This window comes from Urocitellus parryii, chromosome 1 (assembly GCF_045843805.1).
Source record: "Urocitellus parryii isolate mUroPar1 chromosome 1, mUroPar1.hap1, whole genome shotgun sequence".
In the NCBI taxonomy this organism is placed as follows: domain Eukaryota; kingdom Metazoa; phylum Chordata; class Mammalia; order Rodentia; family Sciuridae; genus Urocitellus; species Urocitellus parryii.
The window spans coordinates 252,091,969-252,110,488 of record NC_135531.1 but is presented as its reverse complement, the minus strand read 5'-3'; the positions used below and the strand labels follow the sequence as shown (position 1 = coordinate 252,110,488).

Below are 18,520 nucleotides of genomic sequence, written 5' to 3'. Positions count from 1 at the left end.
TAATAGTAAGAGAAAGAAAAAGAACTCAAAATACCCAAAAAAATGACAATTTTGATAATATAAAAAAGATATTCATAGAAAACTATACAACAGGAAGGAAATATATACTATAACATTAATAGTGTTTTCTCTTAAGGTATGGAATGTTGAATAATTTAGTTTTTTCCTCTTTATGCTGTTGTGTTTATTCTCCAATAAGCATGTGTTATACTTATGATCAGAAGGAAGTATTCACTAAAAAATATAATTATCAGATAGTGGTCTCTTTTTCCTTGGTACTGGGATCAAAACCAGAGGCCTTCTATCCATTTTATTTTGAGACAGGGTTTTGTTAAGTTGCTGAAGCTGACCTCAAACTTGTAATCCTTAAGATCTAACTCACTAGTTGACTGGATTACAGGTGTGCGCCACTACACCAGGAAGATTATGGTAAAAATAGGGCAACCTTAAATAATACTGTGTCCATCTACAACTAAAAACAAACAAACAAAAATTTTAAAAATGTAAGCACTAAACTGTGTGTGTAATATATACATATACATATGTAAACATAATCTATGCAGACTGTCTAGGACGTTGCAAGCTACACTAAATGTAGATGATATGAACAATACTTTTAATATAAGGTATGAGTAAATCCTATAAAAGGAAACCTTAAAATTATATGGAGTCATAAATATGAGGAAGAAATAGTCAATTAACTACATTTCAAGCTCCTTTCCAATCTCACAAAATTGAAATTTCAAATGAACTTATGAATATTTTTTGAACTAATAAAACAGAGTACTGAAAAGGCATTATCATTTAGTATTACAGAAATAACTATACCACATCCAAGTATAGAAAATAATATAAAAGAATTGACAAACCTGCAAACTGCCCCTTCCAATGAATTCCAGAAGCATCTGAATCTGAATTTGAGAGAGCTTTACCCACGCTGGATTCTGAGAATACCAGACTGACAGAGAGTCAAAGAGCAGCATGATATCCTCTAAAAGCTATCATAAAAGAAAATTTGAAAAATAAAAGCATTCAGTTTTTAATTTACTGATAGTGTGTTTTTCTAAACACTAACACAAATCATAAATATTTGAAAACTAGTCCAATATACATCTGGTAAAAGCCAAAATAATCATACTAGTAATATTTAACAAAATCTGTGACAGTTCATCATATCTAGTCCCTGCTTACTGCATTTAATGCTCTAAAAAGAGGAGATGAAAAATTTCTTTCTTTGAATAATCCTTAACTACCCAAAATATAATTTCAAAGAGCTATTACCAACCTTCTCAGTCCACATGCTTGAGTTAACTAGTCCCTCTGACTGCAGAAAGTCCTGTATGATCATCATGAGTCGGAAGGCATTTTCAGCAGTTACTGAATTAGTTTTTGTTTCTCTGTTTTCTGTGACCGCCCACTCTAACATCTTCTGTAGTAAACTAAATGTAAAACAAAGTCCTCTTAAAACCATTGTAAGGAGCTGGGGTTGTAGCTGAGTGGTGGTGCACTTGCCTTGCATGGGTGAGGCACTGGGTTAGATCCTCAGTACCACATAAAAATAAATATATAAAATAAACGTAATGTGTCCATATACAATTAAAAATATTTTTTAAGAAAACATTGTAACATTACGTTCATTTTATTTCATCTGATGATCAAAGTAATTCACTGGATATTCCTGTAGATGTAATTTAACAATAAAGAAGGAACTTTTTAATGTTTGGAGTATCTGCCTTTAATACACTTAATATTAAAAGTCAGTTACCTATTTTGCTTGTCTATAAAAAGGCCAACAAAATAATTTCACATTCCAGTCTCTATAAGATATTTAAAATAGTTTCTATAACAACTAGATATTGGGAAAGTTAGGGAAGAAAGCTTTATTATGTCTTAGAGAGGATCTAAGAAAAATAAAGAGGAAACTCTTCCTAGTGTGCTATTGCTACAAAGTCCTGTCATCTACAAGGAACACTAAATATTTCAGAGAAATTTTTATGAAAACACTGCTTTGTTCTTTAGCATGCAAACATTTAAATTTGGACAAGCTCATTTTAAACGAATCAAGTCCTGAGATTCTACAGAAAACAATTTAAACAAAAAAAGTAAAATCATTTAAAACTCAATCTACAAAAGATTTAAGTATTCTCACATTAGATAGTTTTGTATTTCTCTCTAGATTCTACAAGAATGGTAAAAGATAGGAAAGGAAATTGAATATGGTTTCTTCCTTTCCCCCCTATGAATATTGAATAATGAATACTGAGTGTTATTTTAGACTCATATCTACTACTAAAGGAGGGTTAAAATAAAAAAAAAAACTAACTGAATGCTTACATTAGTTTTATTTCATCTGATGGTCGAAGTAGCTCATTGGATATTCCTGGTTTAGTTAGTGCTGAAAATACTTGTCCCCGTTCAGTCCAAGTATCATCATCAGACTTTTCTAGTCCCTTACACAAAACATAACTTAAAATATCTGTCACCAACTGAAGAAGCTCCTCCTCACATCTCTATAAAAATGATAAAGTAATATTAAATTATTGGAGAAAGGAAGTGTTACAGCACTTCATAAGCATCATTACATATACTGACAAATTGTGTAACATGTTTTTAAAATGCCTTGAACCTGGAACTTCAGTAGTCCCTGGAGATTCAAGTTGTATAGACACAGCTTTGTCCTTAAGACATAGGGTTGGGGATGCAGCTCAGTGGTAGAGTGCTTGCTTAGCATGCAGGAGGCCCTGAGTATGATTCCCAGCACCACAAAAAGAAATACACAATCTAGTGACTTCCAGACTTCTAAACCTTAAATCATGAGACTTATAAAATGAACATAATATGAAATTGCTAATAATTGATAACACAATGCTAAGAATTACAAGTATATAAATGACATATGAAAATAAAAACACCATTTGGAAAAATATGGAATTTTACCTCTTGGCTTTCAAGTAAAGAGAAGTCATCATTAAAGCCATTATCACTTGTGATGCTACTCTCTTTGTCAGACTGAACAGAAAATGATTTAGTAGACTCTATTGGGGATGGCGTGCTAGGTAGGCTATCCGGCATTTGATTTCCACTATCACTCAGTTCACATGAATCAACTCCAGTGAGATCTAAACTCAAATGTGAAGGGTTACCATGCCAGAATTCTTCCTGATTCTCAGACTTGAAAGACAATTCTCCCACAGAACTATCTTCTTGAAACAATGGTGCATTTGAATCTAGAGAGTGTCTATCCTCCAAACTCCACTGATCTGAAGACACACTAGCTGAAGCAAAAGAGTTGAGTTTTTCCTCATCTGTCTTTTCATCGAAGTTCCTCTTAATATCATCAGTTGACATATTTTTATTTTCTTTCATTAAAATAGCCCTTCTGTGTTTATGAAGAGAATTTCCATTCTCAAAATTTTCTTTTAAAAGAAGTCTAACTAGGGTGTCTTGCCAACCCACTTGTTGTGATATCTGATGTGCTGCATCTGGCTGGGACTGCAAAATCTGTAAAATCTGCAAAGAAATTAAGAAACAAAATTCTTCAAAAAGAACACAGTAATTTTTATCAAAAAGTCTCTTTTCAGTTATTTTAATGACATTGTAATTTAATGGGAAAATGCAGAAGGATATACTTTCAAAGATTATGTTTTTAATCAGATTGTAAACTATTTGGAGAACTGACATTGTAGATCCAATTAATCATGTACAAAGTAGGGATGTACTAAAACATTTGTGAAAGATAAAAAAGGAAAACTAAAATGATCCTCCACATGCCAAAATATACCTGTTACTAGTCTGACTTGTTCAGAGAGAAAGTATAAACAGGATGATGGTATAAGTAAAATATAAAAATAAAGTGATATTCTCAACAAAATATTTTCCATGAGCCTACTACATATGTTCAGCAAATATTATTGACTAGTACAATGTTACAGTACACTTTTAGGCTTAGGGTTTACGGGAGTGAATAGGACACACAGGTTCTGTCGCAGAACCTGTGTATACCAAGAATGATGTTTTCTCATCTCACTTTCTTTTTTTTCCCTAAGTGATTGCTTCTGAGAAAACTTTTTTTTTCCAGTTAGTACATTACACAAATGAAACAAAAACTAAACATTAATTCCAAAAACTTAATTCCAACAAGATGGATGTGTTAGCTGACATTAGTTGAGATTAAACAGTACACACTGGCATAGCAATATGCATTATCTCTACCATCTAACTGATTTTAATTTTTTTGAATGAAAATAAGCTCTTAAAAAAAAAACAGCCAGAAATTCAGTGACGATCTTTAAGGCATTTTTTATCACAAAGTCAATAAACTTCTATATAGATGAAAAGAGGATTGAGTATCTTTCTTAACAGAAGTTCTAATTTTGACAAGTTTCACAGGATATGAATAATGTTGAAAGGAATTTTAATATTAATAGTAATATCTTGGTGTGGTGACATACTTTGGACATTCCAGCATCTCAGAAGGCTCAGTGAGGGGAATCACAAATTGAAGGTTAGTCTGAGCAACTTAGCAAGACCCTGACTTAAAGTAAAAATTAAGAAGGCTGGGAGTATAGCTTAGCAGTAAAGTGCCCCTGGGTTCACCCATAGTGCCACCAAAAAAAAAACAAAAGTTCCAATATATGTTGATAGAGAAAACAATGAGTCACATTACATGGGAAGTTTCTCTCTTCACTAATATCATCAGTCATCAAGTTACCATTATTCTACTACAGAATACAAATGTTTTAAGATTAAGCTTTGCTTAGCAAAAAAACTTTTCATGATTTTATAACTTCAAAGACTTCATAAAATATGACTTCTATTTTATAATAGATATAAGCCAAGCTATACTGAGAGTTCTTTTTATCTAATCATATCCTGAAACAAAAGAACCAATTTACATGAAACATTTCAAATTCTTAGGATTGAGCATAAAGGGAAAGAGTAACCATCACACACTGTAGAAATGGAAGTGGTAAGGTTGTTTTGAAGGACAATAGGGTAGAAATCCATCAAAATATAAAATATGAATACCCTATGACACAACAATTCTGTTCCATGGAGAATGTCCTAAGATGTAATATTACAAATAAGCAAAGAGACATAAAAAAGATGTTCTTAACATCAGTTTATAATATGGAAAAACAAGAAACACCTTAAATATCAATAAGGAAAGAGATGATAGTCTACAGAAGAACCATACAATGAAAAACTACACAGTTATTAAAGAAAAGATATCCAGGGCTAGGGCTGTAGCTCAGTAATAGAGTGCTTGCCTAGCACATATGAGACACTGGGTTCAATCCTCAGCACCACATAAAAATAAATAAATAAAATAAAGGTATTGCATCTATCTACAACTAAATGAAATATTTCTTTAAAAAAAAAGACAAAATTTTGGGCTAGGGTTGTGGCTCAGTGGCAGAGTGCTTGCCTTGCATACGTGAGGCACTGTGTTTGATCCTCAGTACCACATAAAAAATAAATAAGTAAAACAAAACAAAACAAAAAGACAAGTATCCATTTCTATATATACATTGGTTAAAACTACAGAAAAAGTACTATCACATAATTGGGAGATAATAATTAGAAAGCAAATAGTAGACTGGTTAGGGGTTACCAGTGGAGGGGAGAAAAGATTATAATCAGAAAGAGATGAACAAGATAACTACCTCTTTTTTAATTTTTTAAATAATTTTTTAGTTGTCAATGGACCTTTATTTTATTTATTTATATGTGGTGCTGAGAATCAAACTCAAGTGCCTCACACATGCTAGGCAAGTGCTCTACCACTGAGCCACAACCCCAGCCCCCAATATCTACCTCTAAAGGTTAAATGTGTACTCAAGACAATCATTGTTGAAACATTTATAAACAACAACAAAAAAAAACTTCTGCAATGTTGAAAAGATTTAGAAATCCTAAAATACAGTATATCAATTAAAAATCATCACAATCATTGAAGGTTCTTGTTAAATCTCTTCTCTGATAATGAATTTTTGACTCTGAAAAGGAAATATTTCCAGAAGTCCTGTATAACTAAAAAAACAAATTTTCATACTGATTACTTATGATCACATGAAGTTAATACACTTTAAGAAGGAAATTGTATATTTACAAAATAATATCATTTGTAAAATTAGTGAAATTAAAATTCTCATCTATTGCAAAATGCACAATGCCAAAGTTTTTCACAGTATGGTGATGTTACTGTTAAAACAGATCTTGAAAGTTTACAAACCTTTCTGCAGAGGACCACTCTGACATTTACATATGTCCTGTGAGATATATGAACCACAGATAACAGATCTTTGAAATTAGTAACAGGATCTATGGTGGGGAAAAAAACAAAATTAAGTTTCTTGGACAGTCAAAGAAAAAGCTGTAGGTATTATTTGTACAAATATTAAAGTAATAGTCTCATTTTCAAGAAAGAATTATAGACATTCAAATTTTACCAGAAAATAACAAAAATAAAAAACCAAGTTTTAGACTGTTTGACACCCTCCTGAGTCAACCTTTAATTACTGTTCCTTTCTTAATTGCCTGAACATGAAAACACTGTCCATACTGAATGGCTGTAATACTATTTTTATCTTCTTACAGACATGTCTTATCAATGAAATTGTAAATCACAAGACAAAGAAACTTATCTCATACTCAACTCCCTTCCCCAGCACTGGGCATAAATTCAAGTTTATAGTAAGTACTGAAAAAACTTTATTACAAAAAATTAAAATATAAAAAAGATATCTGGCCTGGCGTAGTGGTGCACACCTATAATCCCAGTGGCTGGGGAGGCTGAGGCAGGAGGATCTCAAGTTCAAAGCCAGCCTGAGCAACTTAGAAAGGCTATAAGCAACTCAGTGAGATCCTGTTTCTAAATAAAATATAAAAAAGGACTGGGGATGTGGCTCAGTGTTTAAGTGCCCTGGGTTCAATCCTTGGTACCAAAAGCAACAATGCCTTTATTTTTATGTGGTGCTAAGGATTGAACCCAGAGCCTCACCTGTGCCAGGCAAGCACTCTACCACTAAGTGACAACCCCAGCCCCTCCTGATTGCTTTTTAGCTTAATACTATCCCACTTATTGATTCTTGATTTTACTTCTTGCACTTTAGGAGTCTCATTGAGGAAGTCAATTCTTAAGCCAACATGATGGAATATTAGGTCTATCTTCTATTAGATATAGGGTTTCTGATCTAATGTCTTAAGTCTTTGATCCACTTTGAGTGGAGTTTTTTGCAGGATGAGAGATAGGGGTTCAATTTCACTTTGCTACATATGGATTTCCAGTTGTCCCAGCAACATTTGTTGAAGAGCTTATGTTTTTGACAATGCTTATAACGCCTTTGTCTAATAGAGATAACTATTTATGTGGGTTTGTCTCTGTGTCTTCTATTCTGTTCCATTGGTTTTCATGTCCGCTTTCATGCTAACATCATGCTGTTTTTTGTTAGTATAGCTCTGGAGTACAATCTTACCTCAGCTAGAGCATAAATCTTCAGGATATATAAAGAAATAAAAAAAACTTAACACCCAAAAACAAATAACCCAATCAATAAGTGGGCAAAGAAACTCAATAGACACTTAATAGAAAAAGAAATACGAATGGTTAACAAGTATATGAAAAAACATTCAACACTTCTAGCAAGGACTGGGAATGTGGCTTTTTAGATAAATTTACATTAAAACTACTGAGATTTCATCTCACTCTAGTCAAAATGGCAATTATTAAAAATACAAGTAACAATAAGTGTTGGCTAGGATGTAGCAAAAAAAGGTACACTACTCATTGCTGGTGGTACTGCAAATTTGGTGCAACCCCTCTGGAAAGCAGTATGGAGATTCCTCAGAAAACTGGAGTGGAACACTGTTTGATCCAGTTATCCCACTCCTCAGCATATACCTAAAGGACTTAAAATTAGCATACTACAACAACACAGCCACATCAATGTTTATAGAAGCTCAATTCACAACAGCTAAGCTATGGAACCAACCTAGGTGCACTTCAACAGATGAATGAATAAAGAAAATGTAGTATATATACACAATGGACTATTACTCAGCCCTAAAAAAGAATGACTTTATGACTTGCCAGTAAATGGATGGATCTGGAGACGATCATGCTAAGTGAAATAAGCTAATTATGAATCCAAAGGCCAAATGTTCTGATATGCAGATGCTAGCAGACAATGGAAGGTAAGGGGAGAATAGAAGTTCACTGGATTGGAGAAAGGGAATGAAGGAAGGGAGGGGTGATGGGAACAGGAAAAACAGTAGAATGAATGACATAACTTTACTATATTCATATGTGAATACAGCACCAGTGAAACTCTACATCATGTAAAACCACAAGAAGGGGATCCTAATTAGAATAAGTTATACCATGTATGTTTAATATGTCAAAATATCTTCTACTATGAACATCATTACCCTAGGTATGTGTAAATTGCACATGTGGGGAGACTCTACATAATGTACAACCAGAGAAATGAAAAGTTGTTTTCCATTTATGTACAATGAATTAAAAAGCTTTCTGCTATCATGTATAATTGATTAGAACTAATAAAAAATTTAAAAATGTTTATTTTATGCATAACAAAATGTAAGAAAAAAATGTAAGTAAGTAGTGAGAATGGACAAAATAACTATAAAATACTAAAAACAAAAACCCTACTGTCTATAAAATACTAAAAAAAAAAAAAACAAAACCCTAGTGTCATGTATACCTAAAAAGAAAACCAACAAAAAAAGAACACCTGAAATTAATTTTCATTTTGCTTTTAAGAACCTTTTTTGTGTGTGTGGATTGAACCCAGGGGCATTTCACCATTGAGCTACATCCCCTCCCTTTTTATTTTTTATTTTTTTGTATTGGTTGTTCAAAACATTATAATGCTCTTAACATATCATATTTCATACGTTAGATTCAAGTGGGTTATGAACTCCCATTTTTACCCCAAATACAGATTGCAGAATCACATAGGTTACACATCCAAATTTTTACATAATGCCATATTAGTAACTGTTGTATTCTGCTACCTTTCCTATCCTCTACTATCCCCCCTCCCCTCCCCTCCCATCTTCTCTCTCTATCCCTTTTTATTTTGTATCTTGAGACAGGGTCTCACTAAGTTGCTTAGGGCTTTACACCTTTGCTGAGGCTGGCTTTGAACTTGTGACCCTGCAGCCTCAGCCTCCCAGTCACTGGGATTACAGGCATGCACCACTGCAACCAGCAAAAAAAAGAATATTTTGTATATACTTTTCTCTAATGTCCTTTTCTTTTAATGAGGACCCAGTTATTAGTTTGATCTCTCAGTCAATACACATTTACAAAGTAAGGCAATATGCTATATGTCCTGGGGAGTCCATAACAACAAAATTGTAGAGACTTAGTAGCTAGGAATGGCCCTGCTGAATCAAACAACAGATTAATTTAAAAAGCAATCTTAGAAAAGAAGTAAAAAAAGTCTTTCAGGAAAAACTGTTTCTTAAATGTATTAGTATTATTAGCCTTAGTCATACCTGTATTTATGATTTGATTGGTAAGGTTTTTAATGAGAGAAGTATTAATTGATGCTTCATTAAGGAGGAGTCCCAATCCTGAGTATCCAACTTCTCTAAGTCGAATACGTTGTTTACTACGTTCATAAACATTTGTGCATTTCAACATTTGTTCCATAACCTGGTCAAAACAAGTAATATATTCTTCTCAGTATAGAGAACTTAAACAATTTGTCACAAGTTAATACTGAATAAAATATTACAACACATTGGATTTTGGAGCATCAAAATCCAATGTGTTATAATATTAAGTATAAGAAAACACCTGAGTGCTAAAAAAGAGAGACACTTCCTTATTAAGCTATTATTTAAAAAATGAACTTAGGAATTAACTGGACTGAAATACATTTGCATATGAGCGATTATTATGTTTGAAATTTTAGTTCAAACATGTCAAATGAAAAACATGTATACATGTAGCTAATAAGAGGAACAAGACACCTCTGAATCAATCTAGTAGTCTATGTAACAGGTATAAAAATAATTTTCAAAAATGAGAAAATATTTATGAAGTAAACAAACCCATATGCTAACATGGGGCACTGAATTTGCACCATATTTCTAAGTGGAGGTCAACATTTTCCAAGAGAGGTTTATCATCTTATATGAATGGATCATTCTGGCTGCATATCATGAACAATCTCTGTAAGACTGTTTTTGGAAAAATATAATTTAGCCAGATATGGTGACAAATGTCTGTAATCCCAGCTATTTGAGAAGCTGAGGCAAGCAGATTGCCAATTTGAGGCGAGTCTCAGCAATCTAAAGTGATCCTGTCTCAAAATAAAATAGGCTGTGGATGTACCTCAGTGGAAGAGTGCCTCTGAATTCAATCCTCAGTACTGGGGTGTATGGAGGAGTAAAAAAATAACATTTCTATAAAGGAATAACATTCTCTATACAGGAACCCTAGTGAGGACAGATGCTTTAAAAAGCAGCTTCATGGCCTGGAGTTGTGGCTTAGTGGTAGAGTGCTTACCTAGCACACGTGAGGCCTTGAGCTTGATTCTCAGCACTGCATATAAATAAATAAAATAAAAGTCTATTGACAACTAAAAAAATTAAAAGAAAAAATAATTTTTAAAAAAGCAGCTTGAATAGAGGCTGTTTCTGATTGCCTTTACTGTACCCTTGTTTACTAAAATTTAAGGATTTCAAACATAGGCAATCCAAACATAATCCTGTAAGTAGAATTCATAATGTAACTCTAAATATGAACAAACAACTGCCACCAAGCAATTAAGTATAATGAACAAGAGAATTAAAAAAAATGCATTGTGGTGGTATTTATGACTGACCCCTGTTATTTTTTAGTTTACAAAAAGGTGGAGTAGATGGTTTCGGCCAAAGTTCAAAGTTTTGGATACTGTGGACAGCTTAATAAAATATATCCTATGTCCTTTGATAAGTTACTAACCTCTCTGACTTCAGTTTCTTCACCAGTAAAATGGAAATACATATAATACCTTCTTCCTAAATTGTTGCAAGGATTAAGGAAGCTAATATAATAAAACTGCTTAGTGCCTGACACAACCATGGGTACCATATGAAGTAAGTATTATAAACTGTTAAAATGTTCTGAATTGCCTACCCAGACTCACTCTACTTAGAGAAGACATGAGAAGTTTTATATTGAGGATGGCTGACAATTATCTCCACTGAGATAATTTATTAAATAGTTTAGGTATGTTTCTGTTTGTTTTTGTTTTGCTTTGATCTTATGGTTAAGGGGATCAAATTGCTGGTCTCATATGTGCTAAGCAAGTACTCTACCAGGTATTTATATCCACAGTTCAAAACATAATTTTTTTTTCCTTTGGCAAGGGATACCAGGGATTGAACTTAGAGGCACTTGACCAGTAAGCCACATCCCCAGCCCTATTTTGTATTTTATTTAGAGACAGAGTCTCACTGAATTACTTAGCGTATCACCATTGCTGAGGCTAGCTTTGAACTCGCAATCCTCCTGCCTTAGCCTCCCAATATAATTGTTTTTTAAATATGCAAACAAGTAACATGAAATATATCTATTAAAATAAGAGAAACTTAAAATTAGAAAAAGATATGAAAAAGAACTTACAGTCATAAAATGGCTATGTTGCAATCAAATCCCCATTCTCACAAATACTACCAAATAAACAGATGCTTACAAATGTTTGTACCTTAAAAATGATTTCTCTTAGTCTGTCAGAGTACTTCTGATTTAACAGCAAGGCATAAAGTATGTCAGCATTTCCTGGTTCAAACAGCAGCAAGAAAAGCTGACCTCTAGTTGGGCTGGTACACAGGAGACTGAAGAGTACATCCAAAATTCCCAAGAGCTTTTGAAGGTAAAAAAACAAAAGAGTACCATCTCTATGTATACAAGAACAAGTTAAGTCATAAACCATGAGTAGTTGTTTAATTCAATTCTACACACCCTAATGCTTGAGCTCAACTGCACTGTCTGATATGTTCTGAACCAGCCTTGCTTTACTCTGGACATACGCTGTTGGCTTATTCCATTTTCTCTTGCACATCCTCTTGCTATACATATCTGACACCTTTTTTTTTAACTTTATAAAATGCCAACCATCAGATATTTTATTGTGTCAATGAAAAATAAACAAAAACAAAGTCATCTTTTGATGTGGCTCCATCTCCTTCCTCCTGGTCACAACCAAGTTGGCCTTTCACCTCTCTTAATTCTCTGGCCATTCATTTAACCACACCTTGACCTCTGTGCTTTTCTATTCCCAGTGCACGGTGAATTCTTAACCTTTCAACACCTCTTAAAACCATATATCACATATCCCATTTTGTCCATTTGAAAAGGCATCTCGTCCTTAAAGCTTTTCTGTGAAATCCTCCCAGGATTTACATATGTTATCTTTCTCACAGATCTCTGTATTAGATATTAACATATATGTCTCTGCTTCATAGGTATTTGGTAAACTTTTACTGCCTCCTGCCCCCATGAGGCTTAAAAATAAGAACAATAATTCATTCATCATTAAATTAACTGCAATGTCTAATATTATTCTGTATACACAGTAAGTTTTGACAAAATAACTCTTGACTGAATTGACCAAAAAACTATCACTGTTCATGAATCAGACACAGCTACCATTAAGTATAACTGTTCATCACTCTGAATAATGAAAAAATTTTCAAGTCCAATCTTGTAGGAAAACATCTGCGTAATACCAATTATGAAGTCATGTAACCACTGACTCAATAAACTTACATTCAGAAGCAAAGTACTTTAGGGAACATAAATTAAGGTTACTCAAATTTAAGGTATTGGTCATATACTAAAAAATAAACACTGGAATTCAGAAAATATTTGGATTCTAGTTCCAGGTATATTAGCTGTGTGACTTTTTAAATTGTCATATAATCTCTTTGAATATACATTTTCAAAAGTATAAATGAGAAGAGTCTCAAATTTTACCATGTGCTCTAGAAGAACCTGGAGGGCTTAATTTTGTAGTTGAATCAGTAGTAGATAGTATTTACATGTCTTTCACTTATTTTTCAGACATGGATCTCGCTATGTTGCCCAGGTTAGTATTGAACTTCTAGGCTCAAGAGACCCTCCTATCTCAGCCTTGCAGTACCTGGGACTACAAGCCCACACAACCACATCTAGCTTGCACCTACATGTCTAACAAGCCTCCCGGTTAAAGTATGTAAGGGACTAGAAGCTAAGAACTACTACTTTAAAGGATAGTTCTGAGGATTAAACAAGATAGTATATGTAGGAGTATTTTGAAAACAGATAAATATTTATAATTTATTTCTTATGCAACATGTTTATGAACTTATCTTTATATTCATGTTAAAAATCTACTCAGTCTAATAGAATAAGTTATACTTCACATATGTACATTCTACCAAAAATACATTCCACTGTCATGTATATCTAAAAAAATTTTTTTAAAGTTATCTATGTGGAAAAAAAAAAATCTACCCAGCAGCCAGGCATGGTGGCACACACTGTGATCCCAGTGACTCGGGAGGCTGAAGCAGGAGGACGATGAGTTCAAACCCAGCCTCAGCAACTTAATTGAGGCCCTGAGCAACTCAGTGAGACCCTGTCTCTAATATAAAAGAAGACTGGGAATGTGGCTCCGTGGTTAGGTGCCCCTGGGTTCAATCCCTGGTACCAAAAAAAAAGAAAACCACCCAGTAAATTTGATGATACACATACACCATGTAGACCATGAAAACAGACTTCAGAATTGCCAGATAAAGCCTGTATTTCCACATTTTACACTTTTGAGCTAAATAAAACACTAAATTACAATATCATCTACTTATTAAAGTTTCAGATAGTAAATAAAAGTCAGTTATTTAATTATGTAATATTGTATGTGACATTACATAATCTTATTCTTGAAATAATTAAGGAAATATGTAAGTTGACAAGATGAGAGAGCAACTTAAATATTGAAAAGAAAGATTAGATTAGATCCCTGGCTTAATACCTGTTCTTCTTCATTAGTAGCAGCTATGTAACACATTATGCTTTGTATCTCTTCATGAGTTCCACCCTTGCATAGAAAATATTTAATTAGTCCATACAAAGATGTCCTTATTGTTCGAATGTCATCAAGAGATAGCTCATTACATTTACAACTACTCCTAAAAGAGAAAAACAGAAGAATAATTGAAAATTTAACTTGTAACACTTTTGTACATTTCATATGAAAGAATTCTTAGTTTAAAAAGAGACCTTTCCACATAATTATTATAATTCATGGTAATTTTGGCTTGTTTTTCTTTTTCTTTTTTTAATATTTTTTAGTTGCCAGTGGATTTTTTGTTTATTTATATGTGGCACTGAGGATTGAACCCAGGGCCTCACACATGCCAGGCAAGCACTCTACCACTGAGCCACAACCCCAGGCCCTTGTTTTTCTTTTTAAGGAAAATCTTTTGTAGTGTTTTAGTGACAAAATTAAAAATATTAAAACAGCTTACATTTATACAACACTATGTAATACACAGAATTGTATGTGCTTTTTACATTAGTAACTTGTGTTACTAATGTAAATCACCATAGGAAGGTTTTAGTTTGTTTGTTTTAGAGGGAAGGGGATACCAGGGATTAACCACTGAGACACATCCCCAACCCTTTTTGGGTTTTATTTTGAGACTGGGTCTTGCTAAGTTGCTTGCAGTCTTACTAAATTACTGAGGTTGGCTTTGAAATTGAGATCCTCCTGCCTCGGCCTCCAGATTACAGGTGTGCACCACCACGCCTGGCAGAGGTTTTATTTTTCACAGGGGAAGAAACCTCAAGCACAGAAAATTTGGGTTATCTGCCTAAAGCTACACAATTAGTGAAACCAATATTCAAAACTGATATATGTAGATCGATTATTCATCCTTTTAACCTCCAAACTATCCTGCTTCTCTGAAGTTAAAGGATATTAAAATCACTGGTAGTGAGAAAATCTACCCATTCCAGTCAAGTAGCAGAATAAAAATATAACAACCTAAGGAAGGATCAAGACTGTCATACCCATAATAAATCCTAAGTGTATCAAGGAGAAACTGCACACCATATTTCTTTCGGAAAATTCTCCTGCTATCTTTAATGATGGTTGAAAGATATTGTATATGACCTAAAATAGAAATTTCACTTGTAAATGATGTTATCTATAATAATCACAGACATAGTTATAAATTTCTAAAATAGCTACAAAATTTTATCAAATAGCCTGCTCTCACCAATTCGAAAGGGAAAATCTCCTCGATTCCAAATACGGAAGTCAAAGAGTAAATACTGATACATTTGTTGCAGGAGTGGCATATTTTTCTCTAATGATACCTGTTCAATTAGTAATTGAATTGCCATCAATACATTGACATCCATTAAGGTGCCTGGTACCTGAAACCAAACAGAAAAGGGTTCCATAAAATTCAATTTAAATAGCTACTATTGAATTATAATTTTAAATCAATAATTTGGAATATCTACTAAAATGTAAAAATTTTTAAACCTAGGATATAAAATATAAACAACTCAGTTTTTCTGATGTAACACTAGAACACATTTTTCTAATGTCATATTCTTAAAATAGTCTTATATTTCTCAAACATTCCAAATAATAAAGACAACAAAGCCATATACTTCAAAGATTATAGACTGTTATATAAATAAGTACCTCTTGTATAATGCAATTCCATAAAGGTTTTTAAAAGGTGCCGCTGAAACAAACCTGATTCATTAATATAATTTGAAAATGTAACACTACAATCTTTAGTAATGTATTTATTTAGTAGGAAGTACAGAATCCCAACACCAACTGCTAATTATAGTCATCAGCTGTATCAACCCCATGTTAGATTGGCTTACCTTCTGAAGTAAGGCACCAAGAGTTGCAACTCCATGGGAGTGAATAAGATTATCCTGGTTGATGGGATGTCTCTGAATAAAGTGCTTTATAATCAAGATAAATGTTGCAACCAGATTTTTCTCTAGTCTTGACTCTATGGAAATGAGAACATGTCATTAATTATCATAATTCATCACTTTAATTTCCATTTTCTATTCTCCATATCATAATGCATACTGTAACAAAAAAGAAATTTAGTTCAAAAGTTTGCTTCCAGGCTGGAGTTGTGCTCAGAGGTAGAACACTTGCCTGGCATAAGTGAGGCCCTGGGTTCGATCCTCAGCACCACATATAAATAAATAAAACAAAAGATCCATTGAAAATTAAAACAAAACAAAACAAAAAAAAAGTTTGCTTCCAAAGGTGATTTGTACAATGAAATAAAAAAAAGCAGCAATAGCATGTTGTATATGTACATGTATATGTAAATATTTTCTCTACCACGAATTTAATGATATAGTATTTTTCACAGTATACTAAGAGAATAATATAAGGATCATCAGAGTAAAATCACCACCTTAACTGTTTGACCAAAGTATTATAAATTTCCCGAACTTTATTAGTAAAATTAGGCAGCTGCTACTTTTATAAATTATTAAGTTTTTTTCTAATACTGGTATTTATTTTTCCATTAATTCTCAAATTTTTCAATGACCACTTTGTGTTAACATCATCTTAATACCTGATGCTTTTGTGGAAGTCAGTAACATACAATCTCCCTCTACAGGTGTTATCAATTCAGGAACTATGCTTTCATCCATTCCTTCAGGAATTGGTCCTTCACTAAAGTGGCTTATTTGTTCCAATAAAGGAAAGAGTACATTTAATCCACCTATGCAGTTGATGATGTCCTGAAAAGAAAAGTCATAATTTCTTAGTCTTATAAAACAAGAACAAAGGTGTCATTCGGTATGTACATAGCATATATAAAGTTACAATTTGTTGGGCTGGGGATGTGGCTCAAGTGGTAGCGCGCTTGCCTGGCATGCATGCGGCCCGGGTTCGATCCTCAGCACCACATACCAACAAAGATGTTGTGTCTGCCAAGAACTAAAAAATAAATATCAAAAATTCTCTCTCTCTCTCTCTCTCTCCTCTCTCAATCTCTCTTTAGAAAAAAAAAAAGTTACAATTTGTCACTAATATATAGGATAGTCTAAATTGAGGGATCCCTGGTGAGAGCAGGTGTCTAATAGAAAAGAGATAATCAATGAAATCTCTAGGAAGATTATATACCATACAATTTTAGGGATTAAATATATTTTTTTAGTTGAAGTTGGATATGATACCTTTATTTTATTTTTATTTATTTATTTATGTATTTTTATGTGGTGCTGAGGATTGAACCCAAGGCCTCACATGTCCTAGGTGAGCTCTCTACCACTGAGCCACAACCCCAGCCCCAAGGTATTAAATATCTTAATACACTAAAATAGCATACTTATAGAGATTGTTATACTCATGGAAGAGTTTATAAAGGTAAATATGTTTCCTGTGAACCAGATATTCCACTGCTATAGTCATTAAGCTACTTATTTATCCTTCAAACTGTACATTTGTATAACATTTTAACTGACACCTATTACTTAAATCAATCTGGAGATGTTTATAAGATAAAATCTTGCAGGGCATGGTGGTGGCACACACCTGTAATCCCAGGGGATGGCAAATTCAATGTCAGCCTCAGCAACTGAGCAAGGCCTAAGCAACTTAGTGAGATTGTCTCAAAAATAAAAAAGGGACACAGATATGGCTCATTGGCAAATTGCTTGGGTTAAATCCCCAGTACCCCCCCCAAAAAAAAGCCTTTAAAAGGATCATTAAACTTAAACTTACTTAGATTATACTACGTTGCCCATCATTTATTATTAATTTACCTTAATATCCCAGTTCACTACTTTGTTTCCTGTTAATCTTCCATGCAAACAATTAGTAGATAAATCAAGGCAGATTGAATTTTTGCAAGCCTAAGAATAAAAGAAAATATAAAACAAAAATTAGAACAAAATTTAACTTTAACCATATAAGAAACATTACACCACCATTTTAAAAGATAAACAACGAGAAGGTGCCTACCATTTAATTTTCTTTCTTTATCCCTTTATCCCTTTATCCCCCCACCTCCAAGGACCAGGGTTTTGAACCCAGGGTCTCATACATGCTTGGCAAGCACTGAGCTACATCTCCACCTTTCTTTAAAATCTTTACATAACATCTTGCTATATTCTCAGGGTGGCCATAAATTTGTGATTCTCCTGCTTTCATCTCCTAAGCAGACTATATTACAGGTGTATGCCACCACACTTGGCCCATCTGAGTTTTAATATTACTGTTCTCTGAATGTCTCTTAAAGAATCAGGGACTACATCTTAAAGCACTTACTTATAAGGCTAGGATTGTGGCTCAGTGGTAGAATGCCTGCCTAGCATGTGTGAGGCACTGGGTTTGATCCTCAGCACCACATAAAAATAAACAAATAAAATGAATGTCTATTAACTACTAAAAAATAATTTAAAAAGCATTTACTTATCAAAATCAGGTCACTGAGTCTTATCAAATGATTAATGAAC

General features: G+C 33.3%; 1 protein-coding gene across 1 annotated transcript in view; it reads right to left on the bottom strand.

Annotated features, from left to right (window-relative positions):
* Nucleotides 1–18,520, bottom strand: part of Nbeal1 (neurobeachin like 1) — a 195,151-nt gene that overhangs the window by 73,836 nt on the left and 102,795 nt on the right. The window contains exons 19-31 of the mRNA XM_026405354.2: nt 17,828–17,917; nt 16,633–16,801; nt 15,911–16,044; nt 15,283–15,442; nt 15,074–15,176; nt 14,034–14,190; nt 11,727–11,885; nt 9,526–9,685; nt 6,236–6,324; nt 2,938–3,510; nt 2,335–2,510; nt 1,286–1,439; nt 870–998 (exon numbers count right to left, since the gene is read on the bottom strand). Coding sequence (XP_026261139.2) covers nt 870–998; nt 1,286–1,439; nt 2,335–2,510; nt 2,938–3,510; nt 6,236–6,324; nt 9,526–9,685; nt 11,727–11,885; nt 14,034–14,190; nt 15,074–15,176; nt 15,283–15,442; nt 15,911–16,044; nt 16,633–16,801; nt 17,828–17,917 — 2,253 coding nt within the window. The remainder of the gene's footprint in view (nt 1–869; nt 999–1,285; nt 1,440–2,334; nt 2,511–2,937; nt 3,511–6,235; nt 6,325–9,525; nt 9,686–11,726; nt 11,886–14,033; nt 14,191–15,073; nt 15,177–15,282; nt 15,443–15,910; nt 16,045–16,632; nt 16,802–17,827; nt 17,918–18,520) is intronic.